Genomic DNA, 17,967 nt, shown 5'->3' with positions numbered 1-17,967 from the left:
CTCAGTTCAGAGGCAAGATCATTGACAGCTAAGATCGGCCGGATTGTGCACCATCAATTGGCGCCGTCTATGGGAACGCTTCAAAAGGCCTCCCTCCAAAACTTTCATACCCCTTTCTTCTTCTTTGAAAAACTCAATACTCATGGCCTCCTGCAGCAACGCCGGACGCGGCACAGAGACAAACACCACCGGGGAACAGTCTCAAGTTCTTGTGGTGTGTGTTGGGCAGTTCACCATCCCCCTCTTGGTGGACGGAATTCCCAATCTGAATACGCCACAAGCAGTGGCGCCAGTAAACCTACCTGCCACAAACATCCCCTTTCCTCTCCCCATCGAAACTACCTTCACTGAACCAACCACCGTCCCCCTGGCAACTAGCCAAAATCGGTTGGACGACCTAATGCTGCGGGCAATGCAAGCCCAGATGCAACAATTCTAGCAACACCAGCTTCACCAGCACCAAGTGTTGCACAACCTCTCCCAGTATCACTATCAACAGCAGTTCCCCCAACTGCCACCGAACCAACCACTACTTCCACCTCGCCACCCTGCTCCGAAGCCAGTCAAGGCCTCTCCGCAGGATGGACACCTCCACCAAGGAAAGGCCTCCAGGCCCTAGATCCCCCCAAACAGCCAGGCCTCGTCCCTAGGCCAGAGAGAGAGAAAAGTCATCCCCGCCTCGCAGCTCGCAGGCGGGTCGGGAACCTCGCCCGCGAGATCGGCACCTCGGGGCTCCAAACCGGAGTTCCCACTCGTGGAAAACCGATTCGGCGCACTGGCAGCAGCGGACTACCAGCACTCCGGGCCCATCGAGCTCGGCAACACGGAGGCCAGCAGCGCCAGTACAAGGCCCACTCAGCAGCGAAGGCGCCGTCGAGGTCGACGAACCACCACCCGCGTCCTGTCAGAGCTCAGAGGCAAAGGCGAGACGAGCTCGGATGAGGTAGGAGTTGCCCCGATTCTCTCAGTTCCTTCCCCCCTCGCGTCAGAACTCCTGGCAGTCCCCCTGCCTAGAGATTTCAAGCTCCCGCCTCTAAACAAGTATGACGGGTCCTTCGACCCCAACGACCACGTTGACGCTTTCCAGTCCCAAATGCACCTCGCCAGAGCCAGCGAATCATGCATGTGCATGGCTTTCACCACCACCCTCAAGGGGGTAGCCCACACTTGGTACAGGAACCTGGCCCCCGGGTCGATAAAGTGTTGGGCTCAGTTCGTGCAGGTCTTCACTGCACACTTTGTCACCAACAAACGGTGCTCCATAGCAGAGGAAAGCATCTTCGGGGTAGTCCAAAGGGAAGGAGAACCCATACGGGGCTACATCAAACGATTCAATGAAGCATGCTTACAGATACCACGATTAGACCCCGCGGTGCAGCTTGCCGCAGCAAAAAGAGGGGTGACGCACAAGGAGTTCAAATGGCACATGGTAGCCAACCAGCCCGCGACCGTGGCCGAGTTCCTCAAGCTCGTAGACAAGTTCATGAGGACGGAGGAGGAAATCAACCAACGAACCGAGGGCGGAAACAAGAAAAGAAAGAGGGATGGTGAGCCCTCTAACTCAGCTGACCGAAAAAACCCGGCCCGGGACCCAAAACCGAACCAGTCATTCCGAGCTCCCCTGCCAGTTTGGACGGATTACACGCCACTGAACACGAGGCGGACCGAGATCTTAATGACGATCAAGGACGCCCCGTACGTGAAATGGCCACCTCGCCTAAAGGGAAATCCGAACGAAAGAAACAAAAATTTGTATTGTAGTTTCCATAGGGACCATGGTCACAGCACCGAGCAGTGCAATAACCTCCGAGACGAAATAGAGGGGCTCATCCGTCACGGATACTTAAGAAACTTTGTACAACACAACAATAATAGCAATAAAGCGGATCGGCCAGGCGAGCACGAAAAGGATGCCCTCGAAACTAGCAGCAGGCCTGCCGAACCGATGCAGCGATAGCCTCCGGCAGAGAGGCCAATTCGGGGAACCATCCATGTAATTGTGGGAGGTTCGGTGGTAGCGGGGTGTACATCGGCGGCAGCCCGGACTTCAGTTCACGAAGCGGTCCTCGAGGAGTGGAACCCTCTGGAAAGGCCAAAGACCGAAGAGCCAATCCTCTTCACAAAAGACGACGCGCGAGGAGTTCGCTACCCTCACGATGACGCGCTTGTCATTAAACTAAGGATCAGCGACTTCGAGGTTAGGCGCGTACTCATAGATTCGGGCAGCTCGGCGGACATCCTCTTCAAATCGGCGTTTGATCGGCTACAGCTGCCAAGGAGCGAACTAAAGCCCGCAAGCACTCCCCTGGTGGGCTTCAGCGGAGAGGAAGTCAGGCCCCTTGGAAAAATAACGGTGCCTGTGGAAGTCGGCACGTGGCCTTGTGCGGTCAGACTCAACCACGACTTCCTGGTGGTCGCGACCCCCTCCCCATACAATGCCATAATAGGGTGGCCAATCACGCATATCCTGCGGGCGGTGGTCTCCACCTACTATTTGGCCATGAAGTTCCCTATGGACTTCGGTGTGGGGGTAGCGCGGGGTGACCAGCTTGAGTCCCGCAAGTGCTACATTGCCGCCCTAAAGGGAAAGACCAAGGCGGCCGGCGACCTCGATCTGGAGCGGCCCGGGGAACAAGGCGAAGAACGAGCCTCGCCCACAGAAGAAACAGTCGCGATCCCGACCTCGCCTACGGACCCAGCTCGCGCACTCCAGATTGGTGCTTCCGTGAAAGAACCCCTACGGACCGAACTGGTAAGTTTTTTACTCCAAAATTTAGATATTTTTGCATGGTCCGCGGCCGATATGCCCGGTATTGACCCTGGTCTTATAACTCACAAACTTAACACTGACCCTTTAGTCAAACCCGTTAGACAGAAGAAACGGAACTTAGCCCCAGAGCGTTGGAAAGTGGTCGACGAGGAAGTCGAGAAGCTCCTCACGGCAGACTTCATAAGGGAAGTCCATTTACCCGAGCTGGGTGGCCAACCCTGTGCTGGTGAAAAAGGCGAACGGCAAGTGGCGCATGTGCGTCGACTACACCGACCTGAACCGAGCTTGCCCGAAAGACTGCTTCCCCCTTCCTAGGATCGACCGCCTAGTGGACGCGACCTTGGGACATGAATTGCTAAGCTTCCTGGATGCCTACTCAGGCTACAACCAAATCCGGATGGACCAGTCCGACGAGGAAAAAACCAGCTTCATAACCGAGTTCGGTCTATACTGTTACAAGGTCATTCCCTTCGGGTTAAAAAATGCCGGGCGACCTTCCAAAGACTTGTAAATAGGCTGTTTCGGCCCCTGATCGGCACAAAGGTAGAGTGTTATGTAGACGACATGGTTGTCAAGACACGGTTTTCACAAGAACTAATAAAAGACTTAGACTCTGTCTTCCAAATCCTGCGTCAGTTTAGCATGAAATTGAACCCCAACAAATGTGTCTTTGGCGTCACCTCGGGCAAATTCCTAGGCTACGTTGTCAATCGACGCGGTATCGAGGCCAACCCGGACAAAATAAAAGCCATCCTAGATATGAGACCACCTCGGAAAATAAAAGAAGTCCAAAGGCTAAACGACCGCATAGCCGCTCTAAGCCGCTTCATGTCCAAGTCGGCAGATCACTGCCTACCCTTTTTCAAAGCAATCAAAGGCAAAGGGTTCGAATGGACCCAAGACTGTCAGCTCGCGTTCGACGAGCTAAAAGGTTACCTCACCAGTGTGCCAACCTTAGCTCGGCCCGAGGAAGGCGAAGTCTTAGAACTGTACCTCTCGGCTAGCGATGAGGTGGTCAGTTCGGTACTAGTATAGGAAGCAGACCGGGTCCAACGACCCATATATTATGTTAGTAAAATCTTGCAGGGAGCAGAGACAAGGTACCCACAGATAGAAAAGCTAGCGTATGCACTGGTGGTAGCAGCACGGAAACTCCGCCCGTACTTCCAGGCTCACACCGTCATCGTCCTGACCGACAAACCTCTGAGACAAGTTTTACTCAAACCCGAGGTTTCCGGCCGGCTGACGAAGTGGGCCATCGAACTCAGTGAGTACGATCTCTAGTACAAGCCAAGAACTGCCATTAAGGCCCAAGCCTTGGCAGATTTTATCGCAGAATGCACGTTTAGCCTCGAAGTCCCTGAGCCGGTCGAGCCCGAGATCCCCAGTTCGGGCGAACTCGGAGCTCCCAAGCCAAACGAGTCTGAACCCCATGAAGTAGCAGCCAGTGTGGCATCCCTCCTAGTTAGACCAAGCGCGAACTGGGATGAGGAGACCTGGATCCTTCACGTAGATGGCTCCTCGAACCAACAAGGCAGCGGGGCTGGAATAGTGCTACGTGGCCCGAGCGGAACAAAACTGGAATACGCACTACGCTTTGAGTTCGCGGCATCCAACAATGAGGCGGAGTACGAGGCACTGATAGCCAGGCTAAACCTAGCGCACAAGGTTGGAGCAAAGCACATGGTTATCTACAGTGATTCCCAGCTCGTGGTCAACCAAGTTACAGGCGAATACGAAGCGCGCGAGCTCACAATGATTGCATATTTGGCAAAAGTAAAGGAGGCTCTGCTCAACTTCTAGTCACACTTCATCAAGCAAATCCCGAGGTCAAAGAACACTGAGGCCGACGCCCTGTCCTGACTAGCTAGCACGAGCCACAATGCTAGGAGAACCGTGTATGTAGAGGACTTACCTCGGCCCAGCATTCTCGATGGGGCAGAACAGGTCGCTCCCGTCACTGAAGCAGAGCTGAGCTGGATCGACCCACTCGCGAGCTTCCTGCTAGATGGAACCCTCCCCGCGGACCGTAACGCGGCCAAGAGGGTGCAGCGCCAGGCAGCCAAATACGTCATGGTAGACGAACGGTTGTACCGACAATCCTATACGCTCCCCTACCTGCGATGTTTGCGCCCAACCGAAGCCGAGTTGGTACTCCGCGACACCCATGAAGGCTTGTGCGGCGGACACCTGGGGGGCAGAGCCCTCGCCCCAAAAGCACTTCGACAAGGATATTACTGGCCAACGATGAAGACAGAGGCAATCGAGCTCGTCAGAAAATGCGACAAGTGTCAGAAGCATGCCAACATCCACCATCAGCCCACTACCGACCTCAAATACCTCACCAGCCCATGGCAACTTCGCCCAATGGGGCATCGACCTCCTGGGGCCATTCCCACCAGCGACAGGCGGGAGAAAATTCCTAGTGGTGGCGGTAGATTACTTAACAAAGTGGATAGAAGCTGAACCCCTTGCAATAGTTACAGCCCAAAACATACAGAACTTCTTTTGGAAGAACATTGTATGTCGCTTCGGGCTACCTCGGGTACTGATCTCCGACAACGGCAAACAGTTCGAAGATATCAAGTTCCAAGAATGGTGCCAAAGTATGGGAATTAGTCAGAACTTCACGTCGGTCGCACACCTGCAGGCAAATGGCCAAACAGAAGTAATGAACAGAGCCATCCTCCGTGGACTGAAAGCACGATTAGACCGAGCCAAAGGTTTGTGGGCAGACGAACTACCAAGTGTTCTATGGGCTCACGGAACCACGGAAAAAACCGCCACAGGAGAGACCCCCTTCAACCTCACCTACGGCACCGATGCGGTGATCCCGGTGGAAATCGAAGTGCCTACGTTACGACTAGAAGCGTACGACGAACAGACAAACGAGGGCGAGTTACGCACCAACCTCGACCTACTGGATGAAGTGAGAGACCTCGCACACATCCGAACTGCGGCCTACCAACAAAAGGTAGCTCGGTATTATAACGCGCGTGTAAAGAAGAGGAACTTCCGCGTTGGCGACCTGGTTCTCCGTAAGGTCATGGTGCCCGAACCCGGCGTAGGGAAACTTGGACCAAACTGGGAAGGACCCTATAGAGTAATGAAAGCACTCGGTGGGGGAGCATACGAGCTCGGAACCCTAGAAGGAAAACAAGTACCCCAAGCATGGAATGTCATCAACTTAAGAAGATACTACCTATAAACCACCAAGGCAAGTACCCCGAAGCCTAGGTAGAAAATGAACTGAAGGACCGAAATGGTCAGTTTGGCAAAAAACGCAGCTCGAAGACAGGACAACCAGAAACAAAAAGCCATTTCATTTTAGATAAAGGTGTCAGAAAATGAACTGGACTGAAATGGTCAGTTCGGCAAAAAACACAGCTCGAAGACAGGACAACCAGCACTTGAACAAAAAGCCATTTCATTTCAGATAGATGTGTACATTCAAAAAAAAAAAAAAGCCATTACAAGCCAGGGGCTACTTCATCATTATCAGAAGCCACTTCGACAACACCCGAAGGACCTGCCTCCCCCTCGAAGTCTGGTTTGGCATCCGCAGCATTAGCCATCTCTTGAGTAATGCGCGAAGTGGATATGGTACTGGTATTGAGCTCGGGGTACGTATTCCGGATCATCCACCAGCTTAGCTTGAAACCCCTCCTATAGGAGTCCACCATCAGATCATCGAAATCCGGCGAAGCAATATAATCACTGACAGCTTTCTTCTTCGCGTCTTCGATGCCTTGAGAGAAGATCTGAGTCCTCTCCCTGATATCCTCCTGAGGATACTCAACCTGGTGCTGCAGATCCAGCTTCAATTCCGCCATATGCTTCACCACCACTCCCATGGCCTTGGCATCTCTCTGAGACCTCGCCTGTCTAGATCGCGCGAGGCGAGCAGCAGCCTCAGCAGCACGAGCAACCTCCTCGGCAGTTCGAGCAGCCTCCTCGGCAGCTCGCGCCTGCCTCGAGCATCTCTCCACCTGGTTCGCTAAGGCGTGAATAGAAGAGTTCACCTATCAAAGGAAAATGGGATCAAAGGAACGAATAGAAGAATAAAAGCCGAAGAACTCTAAAGAAGGGAGCACTTACCACCATAGCATGAGTAACGGCATGGCAGGCCACTTGGTGCAGAGGGAGCTCGGTACACGCCGCAACTTCCTCGGGAAACATCACCTCCTTACTCCGTTGAAGAGCATGAACAGGCGACAGCATGCTCCTGAAGTCCCCAGGGGCCTCCGAGCCCGATGGCCCAGCTCGCGTATGGGCAGACTCGGAGTAAGCGGGAGCCCCTGTGTGTGTGGTTTTGGCATAAGGAGCCCCCACCGGCTCCTGCAAAGGAGGAACCATCTCGGGCTCCTCCGCCAGATAGTCCGGCACCTCGGGCTCCGCACCCTGGGATGGTTCAGCGCGAGCTCGCTTAGCCACCCGTTTTCTCCTCTTCATGCCCTGGAACAAGTGCCCACCTCGGGTCCCTCGAGAGTCCATCGTACCTGCAAAAAGGAGTTCGGCATCAGTAAGACACAAAAGAAGAGCAAGACAGGATCGCTAGGGAAAGAACCTACCCGAACTCAGGCTCGCAGTAATAAGCTTGGCCTCCATCAGATACCGTTGACACTCCAGCCCAAGCCGTGCCCATTGCCGGATGCCCTTCGCCGTCTCCTTATCGAGTGTAACGCCGGAGTCGGGAGCGGCCATCCCCCAGCCGGTCTGAAACGGCCACCCCAGCGCACTTCGCACCCCGAAATAGTCCCGCTTCCACGCCGGGACCTTATTAGGGAGTCCATGTAAGAGCTTGAAGCCTGGGCGAGGAGACAGGTAGTATGCCCGCCTACGCCTAGGAAGGGGACCCGCTTGCTTTTTCAGCATTAAAATAGAGGAAAAAATCTCCAGATCCAAGGGTAAGTTCTCGTCACAAAATAAGGAGATCGTCCCCACTAAATTCCTAATGGAGTTCGGGTGAAGCTGGCCGACCGTCACACTGAAGTGGTTTAGAACCTCGACGAGAAGAGGATGAAAGGGCAGTCGCAGCCCCGCAGCAAGCTGTTCCCAGAAAATCACGATCTCATCAGGACCGTGTTCCCAAGGGAAGCTACCCCTAGGGATGAAGTAGGCGTGCTCCTCGGGCAAGTCGTAGTAGTCTATGAGGGATTGAAGTCCCTCAGGCATCATAGTCGAAGGGCCGAACTGATCTACAACCAGGCCACGACGGGAGGTGGACGCCGACCTACCCGAAAAACCTCGGGCTATAGGCTCAACCCCTTCCTCGGGACCTACATCGGGCTCACTTGAACTACCGGGGGACGCAAATTGGTTCGTAGAACCTACATCAGACCCGCTTGAACAATCTGAACCCTCCGAACTAGACATTAGAGAATGGAACGGGATTCCAAAAGGACTCACCCGGGAAGAAGACTGAAGTAGACCACGAAAGCTCGAACAAGCAAGGAACCTGGGATGCGAGTTGAAGAGCCTGGACGTGAACTGAAACTTAGGCGCGAGCTCAAGAGGTACAACAGTAGCAAGGATGGGCCCCCCCCCGTGCGCTATTTATATCCACAGCGGCCGGAAAGCGATGGCCCAGATCGAAGCCAATCCAACGGCCCACAGCCGCGCTAAACCGCACGTCTCCCGAGGCCAATCAGCGCACGTCTTTCCGAAACTGTCGAGGCGTCGCGCACGTCCTGTCAGAGGACGGGTGTCAGCACGCACCTTCTCGAAACTAACGGAGTGTCGGCACACGTCTCCTCGCAATAAAAGCATCTGCAGCTCAACTCTCGAACAACTGCCGTCACATCTCCCAAACGCGCGCCCTTTTTTGAAAATCAAATTAAAGCAAGCGTCCTCAGCACGGACCAAAACCCTCCTGCTACCTTACGAACTCCCTGCGCCAAGGGGAATTTGGCCCGACCTCACAATCACCCGACACGTGGCAAAAACAAAGCAACTCGGGACAGTGGAGCGCCCGAAGCGAACACCGAAAGCAAGTCCAAGCTCACTACTGAGCCCGAACTCCAGACCGCTCTACTAGGAGCCCGAGCTCCCTACCAAGAGTCCGAGCTCCCTACTAGGAGTCCAAGCTCCCTATTAAGAGCGAGCTCCCTATTAAGAGTCCGAGCTCCCTATTAAGAACCCGAGCTCCCTATTATGAACCCGAGCTCCCTATTAAGAACCCGAGCTCCCTACTGAGAACCCGAGCTCCCTGCAAGGAGCACGAACTATATTGGGCCCCAAGCCTCACAAAGCTGTGACCCGAACTGGCCCATGGCAGCTCGGAACACTCCCCAAACCGAACTCAAGACATCTCGCTCACCACTCCAACACTTCGCTTCCGAAACACCAGGCTGACCAAACGTACCTGACGCCAAGGACGTCCGTATCCAAGGGTGACGCACCTGACTGATTTGGGATCTGACGCCTGATAGCCGCACTTTAAACGGCCTCCTGCTACCGCCACCTGCCACCATCGTTACTATCCGCAGAGACGGCTCCGACAAAAGGAGCAGTGGCGGTTCTGTCCGACCAGAGTTAATGACATCCGAACTGGCAGGAGTTCAGAAGTAATCATGCCTGATCTGACAGAAGCTTGGAAGTGAGTGCGCGAGGTGGTTATAAAAGGCTCCTACCCCCCAGGAACGAGGTATGCTAACTTTTGCGCTATCTGGTCTATCTTGCCTTTGAAAGACTCTAACTTGAGCTTCAGAGCCCTTACGCCGGGTTCTCCCCGGAGCTTCTCTTCTCCTTCCATTTTAGGTCCCTGCCACTCAGTTCAGAGGCAAGATCGTTGATAGCTAAGATCGGCCGGATTGTGCACCATCAGTTATATTATTCATTCGGCTGAGAGATTATGGTTTAGCTCCCTGTGGGATTCCACCTAGTATCACTACTACTACAATTTTATTGTGGGAATGGCACTAATTTTGAGGGCTTCGACAACCCATCAAAATTTTGGTGCCGTTGCTGGGGAACTACTTTAATTTCTTAGCTTGTTACCATCAATTTGTGTTAACCTTCTTTGTTTTATGACTCGTGCTTCTCAACGAGGTGGATTAGAGTACAACCCAAAAAGTGAGAAGACTACCCATCATTTAAGGAAGGAGGCGAAGCAAAGGAAGGACCGTTCACCTAAAAGGGTGAATTCAGATTTCGATCTACCAACTTGTGATCAACCCATCTTTGTAGAGGAAGAAAGGATGGCTGATAGAGAGAGAACGCTACGGGAGTTGGCTGCACCAATCATGAACCAACAACCCCTGTGCATAACATACCCCACTCTCAAGGTAGCCTTTGAACTAAAATCTGGTTTGATTCAATTACTTCCTATTTTTCATGGCTTTCCAGGTAAGGATCCTCATAAACAGATCAAAGAATTCCATGTTGTCTGTTCAAGCATGAAACCACAGGGTATGACCGAGGACCAAGTAAAATTAATAGCTTTTCCATTTACTTTACGAGATAAAGCAAAGGATTAGTTATATATTCTTCTTCCCGGTTCGATACGTACATGGGATGAGATGAACAGAATATTTTTAGATAAATATTTTCCTGCATCCCGAGCTGCAAACATTAGGAAAGAAATCTGTGGAGTTCGGCAGTTTGGTGGTGAGACACTATACGAATATTGGGAAAGATTTAAACAACTTATTGCTATCTGTCCACATCACCAAATACCCAAACAGCTCTTGATCCAATACTTCTATGAAGGACTCCAACCTATGGATAGAAGTATGGTAAATGCAGCTAGTGGAGGAGCCTTGGTAAATAAAACACCCGAAGCGGCCAGGGAATTAATTTCCAACATGGCCAAAAATTCACAACAGTTTGGAGTAAGAACAGATGGCACTACTAGGCGTGTTAATGAGGTAAGTCATGTTAATTTAGAAAATCAAATTTCAGATTTAACTATTTTGGTAAGACAATTGGCTGCAGGGAAATTGCAAACAGCTAGGGTATGTGGTGTCTGTTCGATCCCTGGGCATCCTACAGATATGTGTCCATCACTACAGGATGGATCGATGCAGCAAGTTAGTCTCGTAGGAGGATTTCTGGGCCAGCCTTAACGCAAGTATGACCCCTACTCCAATTACTACAATCTGGGGTGGAGGGATCATCCAAATCTGAGCTATGGAAACCAAGGAGGACTACAAAGATATCAGCCCCAAGTTTTCAATAGACAGCCCCAATTTCAGCTCCTATCACAATGCAAGGCCAACCCTCAAGTTCAGGTATGTCATTAGATGAGATAGTTAAGGCTCTAGCTACTAATACTCAGCAATTTCAATAGGAAACAAGAGCCAGCATCTAGAACTTGGGGAACCAAATCAACCAACTTGCTCCTTCCATTAGCAAGTTGGAGGCGCAGAACTCCGAGAAACTACCATCACAGACGGTAGTCAACCCCAAGGAAAATGCAAGTGCAGTGGTGCTAAGAAGCGGGAAGGAGTTGCAGCCCCAACCTACCTCACCAACGAAGGCAGATAAAGGAGACAAAGAAGAGGAGAGACAAGGATCAAATGAGGACCCCATTGAGGTAATATCCGATCCCCCTCTCCTTAAGATTACTAATGCCATTGTACCACCTTTTCCTAGTAGGTTGGAAAAGTCCAAGAAGGAGGAATATGAGCTAGAAGTCTTAGAAACCTTCAGGAAGGTGGAAATCAACATCCCCTTGTTATATGCTATAAAACAAATCCCAAAGTATGCAAAGTTTCTAAAAGAATTGTGCACTAACAAGAGGAGGCTACGAATCGATGAAAAGGTAAGGGTTGGAGAAAACGTTTCAGCTGTCATCAAGAGGACTTTGCCAGAAAAATGTGTTGATCCAGGTATGCTCACCTTACCTTGTGTGATTGGCAATAAACGAATCGAGCGTGCCATGCTAAACTTAGGTGCATCCATCAACGTCATGCCGTACTCGATTTACTATGCTTTGAGATTAGGTCCCTTGAAGGAAACTGGGTTGTTATTCAGCTAGCTGATCGTTCTAATGCCTACCCGGAAGGGATTGTTGAGGATGTGTTGGTGGAGATTAATGATTTAATTTTTCTAGCCAATTTTTACATCCTGAAGATGGAGGAGGACATAGTCACAAGTTCAGCCCCACTTCTATTAGGCAGGCCATTCATGAAAATGGCCAAGACCAAAATAGATGTGGACGAGGGTACCCTCTCCGTCGAGTTCAACGGAGAGATTGTTAAATTTAATATATTTGAAGCTATGAAATATCCAAGTGAATGCCATTCGATTTGCTCTATTGATACCATTGATTCGATTGTGTAGGAAGTTTTCAGAAGGAGGTGGTGGCAAGGAGAAGAGGAGATCTCAACTCCAAGGGCGAAACCATGAGTTCTTTCTTTCCTCTTGTTTGTTTTATTTCTGCTAGTATGAACTAATTTATCTGTAGTTAGGTTTGTGGAAAGCCTAATCATATCAATGAATATATTTTTATTCTGATTTATTCAAGATCGTGATTTCCATATAGTCTATGAATTATCTTGCTTAATGCTATTAGGAATGACCATTTCTTAATTGATCAGGCGTATGTGAATGAATCGAGAGAAGAATTCACATAGCTGACCACATAATTCATAGTGTGAATTGAATGGTATATAGGGGTACATACACATGATTCATCTTAATAAAATAGTTTTTCCTTGGACTTAATGCGCTTCTATCTTGAGAACTCTAGTCCAGAGATCGAGGGGTTACCTGATAGAAGTAGTTTTAGTAATCTCGAGAGAGAATATTAAATAAAATTGGAACGACTTTAGCTTATGGGAATGAAAAATTATCTATGATAATCTCATCCATTAATATTCATTGGAATGGTTAGGTGGACCGAAAGCCCTAGTGAATTCAACCAATCGTTACATACTTCAGCATTGTTACTTCTGCTCTTGTTTTCCTGTTTCTATTTTTCATTAGTTCTTATTCTCAAATCTGAAATTCGATTGTCCAAATAATTAGGGAAGGTTGTAGTTCTAATACTTATTTTGTTAAATCCTCATGGGAACGATATTTTTATACTACTTGATAACTAGTGCACTTGCTAGGGTTATAATCATAGCTATCACGGATCATCTAAGTAGGTTGGTGAAAGATGAGGACTCCTCACCCATCTTTGAGCTATTTCCTGATAAGCAATTGTTTCACATAAAAGGTATGGTCCCTTAGTATGTTGATATTGTGAACTACTTGGTTACCGGAATTTTGCCTAATTACCTTAGCAAATCCATGAAAAATAAAATCAGGTATGAGGCAAAATATTATGTATGGGACGAACCCTATCTACGGAAATTCTGTTCTGATCAAGTGATTAGGAGGTGTGTCCCTGAGAATGAGCATATGCCGATTTTAAGTTTTTGTCATAATTATGCTTGTGGTGGTCATTTTGGGCCAAAGAGAACTGCTCGAAAGGTTTTAGATAGTGGGCTGTATTGGGCAATCCTATTTAGAGATGCATACTTGTTTTGTAAAAATTGTGAAAGATGCCAGCAAACAAGTGCATTATCTCGCAGGAATGAGATGCCCAAAACCCCCATTCTTGTCTGCAAAATCTTTGATGTTTGGGGTATTGATTTCATGGGACCCTTACCTCCCTCTTGTGGTTTTGCTTATATACTTTTGGCAGTCGATTATGTCACAAAATGGGTGGAAGCAAAGGCCACCAGGACTGATGATTCTAAGTGTGTTGTAGTGTTTATCAAATCTAACATTTTCAGTAGGTTTGACATTCCTCAAGACATCATAAGGGATCAAGGGACCCACTTTTGCAATAGAGCCATCGAAGTCTTGCTGAGGAAGTATGGGGTGCATCACCGAATCGCCACTTCTTATCACCCCCAGACTAACGGACAAGCTGAAATTTTCAATAGTGGTAAAGTCCATTTTAGAGAAGATAGTGAATCCAGGAAGAAAGGATTGGAGCCTACCTCTAGATGACACACTTTGGGCATATCGAACAGCATACAAAACACCAATAGGGATGTCCCCTTACAGGTTGATTTTTGGCAAATCTTGCCACTTGCCGGTCAAAATTGAACATAGAGCCTATTGGGCAATCAAACGCTGCAATATGAACATGGAAAAAGTTGGCAAGGCAAGAAAGCTCCAATTGCAAGAACTGGAAGAGTTGCAGTTAGAAGCCTATGAGAATTCAAAAATCTACAAAGAGAATACCAAATTATTCCATGATAATCTACTTTTAAGAAAACAATTTATAATTGGACAAAAGGTTTTATTGTACAATTCTCGACTCCAACTCATGCCAGGTATGTTGCGTTCCAGGTGGATGGGTCCATTTGTTGTTACTAATGTGTTTCCTTATGGTGCAGTAGAGATCAAAAGTCTCAATACAGGTAAGGTTTTCAAGGTGAATGGGAATCGATTGAAGTTGTTCCATGAGGATGCAAATGTCTCCTCTATGGTAGACATCTCATTGGACCTTCCTCATTATTCATCGAGTTAAGGAAGCAAAGGAGGACGTCGAGCATAACGACACTAAACAATTGTGCTTATGGGAGGCAACCCATTGTGTTTAGTTAATTTTGTTATTTTGTTTGGTTTTGATTTTTGTGTTTAGCAGATGATTTTATATCTGAAGGAACCCAACAAGGCGCATAGGGAAGTTCCCCCAAATCCTTCTACTATATGCATAACCACATACATAGGAGACAATGTATAACTTAAGTGTGGGGGGGTTAGGGAAATCTGGTGGAATTTGAGATAACCCTAGCATGCTTCGATCATCACTTCTTGACTTTGCCTTTTGAAATTTCTGCTCCCTGGAAACTTATCCTTGAATGATTTTGACTTATCAAGAATCATGTGCTTAGGCTGAATAGATAGGATAGGATGTAAGCATGACTAACTGAATTTTTTTTGGTTGCATATGGTACCTCATTATTTTAATCGATCAATAGGCAAGATGCATATAAATTGTCCTCATAAGGGCTTGATTGATTTCACATAAATATCTGTTAAACATGGTTTGATTATTCTAGAACTTGCTGTGTTAGGCATGTTGAGACCACAATCGATGAGTTCATGGATCAGATGGTGATGCCTTGTGATTCATTCTTGTGCAAAAATAAATAAAAAATAAAATAAAATAAAATAAAATCATGATTAATGTGAGATGGAGCATAAAATGCACTCACATCTAGAAATGAAAGCAAGGGTGAGATGGAGCATAAAATGCACTCACCCTAGAACCCCAACCCCATTCTCACCTTCAGATCCTTGGAATTCATACTAAGTGGTAGAGATGTGATACATAGCAAGCTTATGGCAATAACACACCTTGTTTTGACATAAGAAACAAAGAAAGATAATTGAATCTGGCTGAATTGGTTTGTTAAAGCAATGGGTACTTATTCAGTCCAAGAAGGTTCAGCCGGTGGAAGGCTTGTTTCCTTGATTGTCGATTTGACTTGGGACCATGAGGAATGGTGATTTGCGATCACTCTTGGACGAGAAAAAGGGGAAAAAGAAATGAAAGGGGAAGGTTACCATGTCTGGACTAAAGCAGTAGGAGAGGGATATACCTAATACAGAGAAATAATATCACCCAACGAAGGTGTTCACGCCCAAGGAAGGATCCAAAGACTGCTCCCACTGAAGATGGCACAGTGTAGGATGGAGGAGAATCAGCAGTGTTCTTCCCAAGAACCTAATCCTTCACAAGAATTAGTAGGATGGCACATGAGCACAGCTTCCTATCAGTCCCTTCACAAGGAACTGATATCAAGATCCAATCTTGATTTCTCCCACTGAACTGGAGATCGAACTAGTAGGTAAGGCGGCAGCAGGAAGGAAGCGGCAAGAAAGAATTTCGCAGGGTTGCTGAATTCTACCTTTTGTGATTTCAGCTCTGAAGAGGATGTAAAAATATATCTTCTAAAGGCTGCCGCTCTCTCCTCCTTTTATAACTTTAAAGGGATCAGCTCCTAATCCCATTAGGAGTTGCTGATCCAAATCAAATTTGGATTAGAATTCCCTTTAAGTGATACGGGTAAACCCTTATCTTATCTGCAGATTAGATCAGCCTTCTCCTAATCTCATTAGGAGGTTTCCAGATCTATATCACATTTTGATCTGGACTCTCTGAGTGGATAGGGTTAAGACCTAATCCTATCTGCCGATCCAATCCCAGAATTCGCCCTATATTTAACTGATCACATCAGCCCAGTTCGAAATGGGCTTTTAGTTCCAATAAGGTTATGTGCTCACTTAGCCTTCCAAACTACTGCCCAGTTGGGCTTCCTTGTGAAGGGATGAGAGATCCATCCTATGGACGCCGAAAGATTGCGGAATAAGGGGCGAATTTCAAAATTTTATCTCTCCCTTCAACTGGGAATCGTATTCCCCATTTAGAAAATCATATTTTCAAGGATCAATCTTGAACCATAAACTGAACCAGATCTGAACCAAAAGGAGTGGGAGAGGATTATACCTGATACGGAGAAATACTATCTCCCAATGGAGGTGTTCACGCCCAAGGAAGGATCCAAAATCTGCTCCCACTGAAGATGGCGCAGTGCAGGGTGGAGCAGAATCAGCAACGTTCTTCAAAAGAACTTGATCCTTCGTAAGGATCAACTGGACGACTTGAGTACAGCTCCAACCAATCTTTTCACAAAAGATTGAAATCAAGATCCAATCTTGATTGCTCCCAAGAACTGGAGATCGAACTAAAGGAATGGCAATGGCAGGAAGGTGGCGGCAGGAGAGAATTCGCAGTATGCAGGAAATCTCTCAATCTCTCTTTCTTTAAGAGAAGAATGCTGTTGATGATGTTGTAAAAGGCTGCCGCCCCCTTCCCCTTTTATAATCTCAAAGGGATCAGCTCCTAATCAGATTAGGAGTTGCTAATCCAAATCATATTTGGGTTAGAAGTCCCTTAGTGAAAAGGGATAATCCTTATCTTATCTGCAAATCAGATCAGCTGTCTCCTAATCTAATTAGGAGGTTTCCAGATCTAAATCTTATTTAGATCTTGGACTCTCTGAGTGGATAGGGTCTAAGCCCAATCCTTTTAGCTGACCCACTTCAGAATTCGCCCCCTTTAGATGACTGATCAAATCAGCCCAGTTCGAAATGGGCTTAAGGCCCATTAAGGTTATGTACTCAAAAAACCTTCCAAATTGCTGCCCAATTGGGCTTCCTTGTATGGCATGGGACCCAAGCATTGATCTACACATCAGCCACATGGGTTCAGCCCAGCCTTTGTTACAAGGCCTAGCCGAATGCACTGCTGAAGACAGTGTACCCCCTGAAACCCATCAAATGAGCTCTATGGGCCCAACACTTACACTAAGTGGTCCCTGGGCCAAGCCACCTTGTAACACCCAGGGACTGTGGGCAGATGCAAGATTATCCCATCAGGTGTTTTCCTCAATGGTCTTACACTTAACCTCTCAGCCCATAATGATCATACACTGCCCGACAAGAGAGGACCTCTCCCTCGGCTGCAAGGAACAGTGTTGCACTCTCCACTTATATGGATCCTGGGAATTAAAACCTTCTTGCAAACAATTTAGAAACCATACATATATACTTTTATATCTCATATAAAATATATTTTGCAAAACAAATCTCAACGGTTGAAATCGGCTGCCGGCAGTCTTGGTTTCCATCAGTGAGAGTGCATCCCCGATCATTACCTTTGTCCGACAAAGGGGCTGATCCTGTCACTATGATCACCCACTCAGATGAATTCTCGGACTGTCCCAACATACCCAGGTTTTGACCCCCGCTAAGGATCTCACTGATTGGTACATCAAAGACAGCCCAATCCGACACCTAGTGTAGTATCATAATCGAGTCTAGGGGTCGGGTGTAACTTTCCAGTTTTGCCCATCAATCTCCAAGGTCCAGGGCAATACTGGAAATCTGGTCCAGTTCAAAGATTCAATCAATCCTACACTGTATGTGCCTAGGGTCTCACCCTGGCAGCTGAGACAAGCCACCCCAACCGACTTGGTGGCACTACAGTGTCAGCCTTGTCAGGATAGGTCTCCCCAGACCGACCCACTGGCTGTGAACATTCTAAACTAACACGAGTCTCATTAAGTGTCCAGTTTAAGGGTATTACACAGAAACATACCAAGGGAACATGAATCAAATATGTATCTTTATTCATTTACAATAAACTCATAAAGTACATCATTCTGATTGAAGCTAAGGGCATA

General features: G+C 48.1%; 2 protein-coding genes across 2 annotated transcripts; both read left to right on the top strand.

Annotated features, from left to right (window-relative positions):
• The first annotated feature begins 10,575 nt into the window (after positions 1-10,575).
• LOC148801424 (uncharacterized) lies at positions 10,576-11,750 on the top strand. The gene is made up of 2 exons (XM_088900407.1): positions 10,576-10,638; positions 11,163-11,750. The coding sequence occupies exons 1-2, from the start codon at positions 10,576-10,578 to the stop codon at positions 11,748-11,750; spliced, it is 651 nt and encodes a 216-aa protein (XP_088756533.1).
• Positions 11,751-13,856: 2,106 nt separating this feature from the next.
• On the top strand, positions 13,857-14,459 carry LOC148801423 (uncharacterized). The gene is made up of 3 exons (XM_088900406.1): positions 13,857-14,046; positions 14,110-14,201; positions 14,361-14,459. The coding sequence occupies exons 1-3, from the start codon at positions 13,857-13,859 to the stop codon at positions 14,457-14,459; spliced, it is 381 nt and encodes a 126-aa protein (XP_088756532.1).
• Positions 14,460-17,967: the final 3,508 nt, after the last annotated feature.

Source organism: Nelumbo nucifera, chromosome 3 (assembly GCF_055504915.1).
Source record: "Nelumbo nucifera cultivar China Antique chromosome 3, China Antique-T2T, whole genome shotgun sequence".
Classification (NCBI taxonomy): Eukaryota; Viridiplantae; Streptophyta; class Magnoliopsida; order Proteales; family Nelumbonaceae; genus Nelumbo; species Nelumbo nucifera.
Note: the sequence above shows the minus strand (reverse complement) of the source record. Positions and strands in the feature narration are given on the sequence as shown.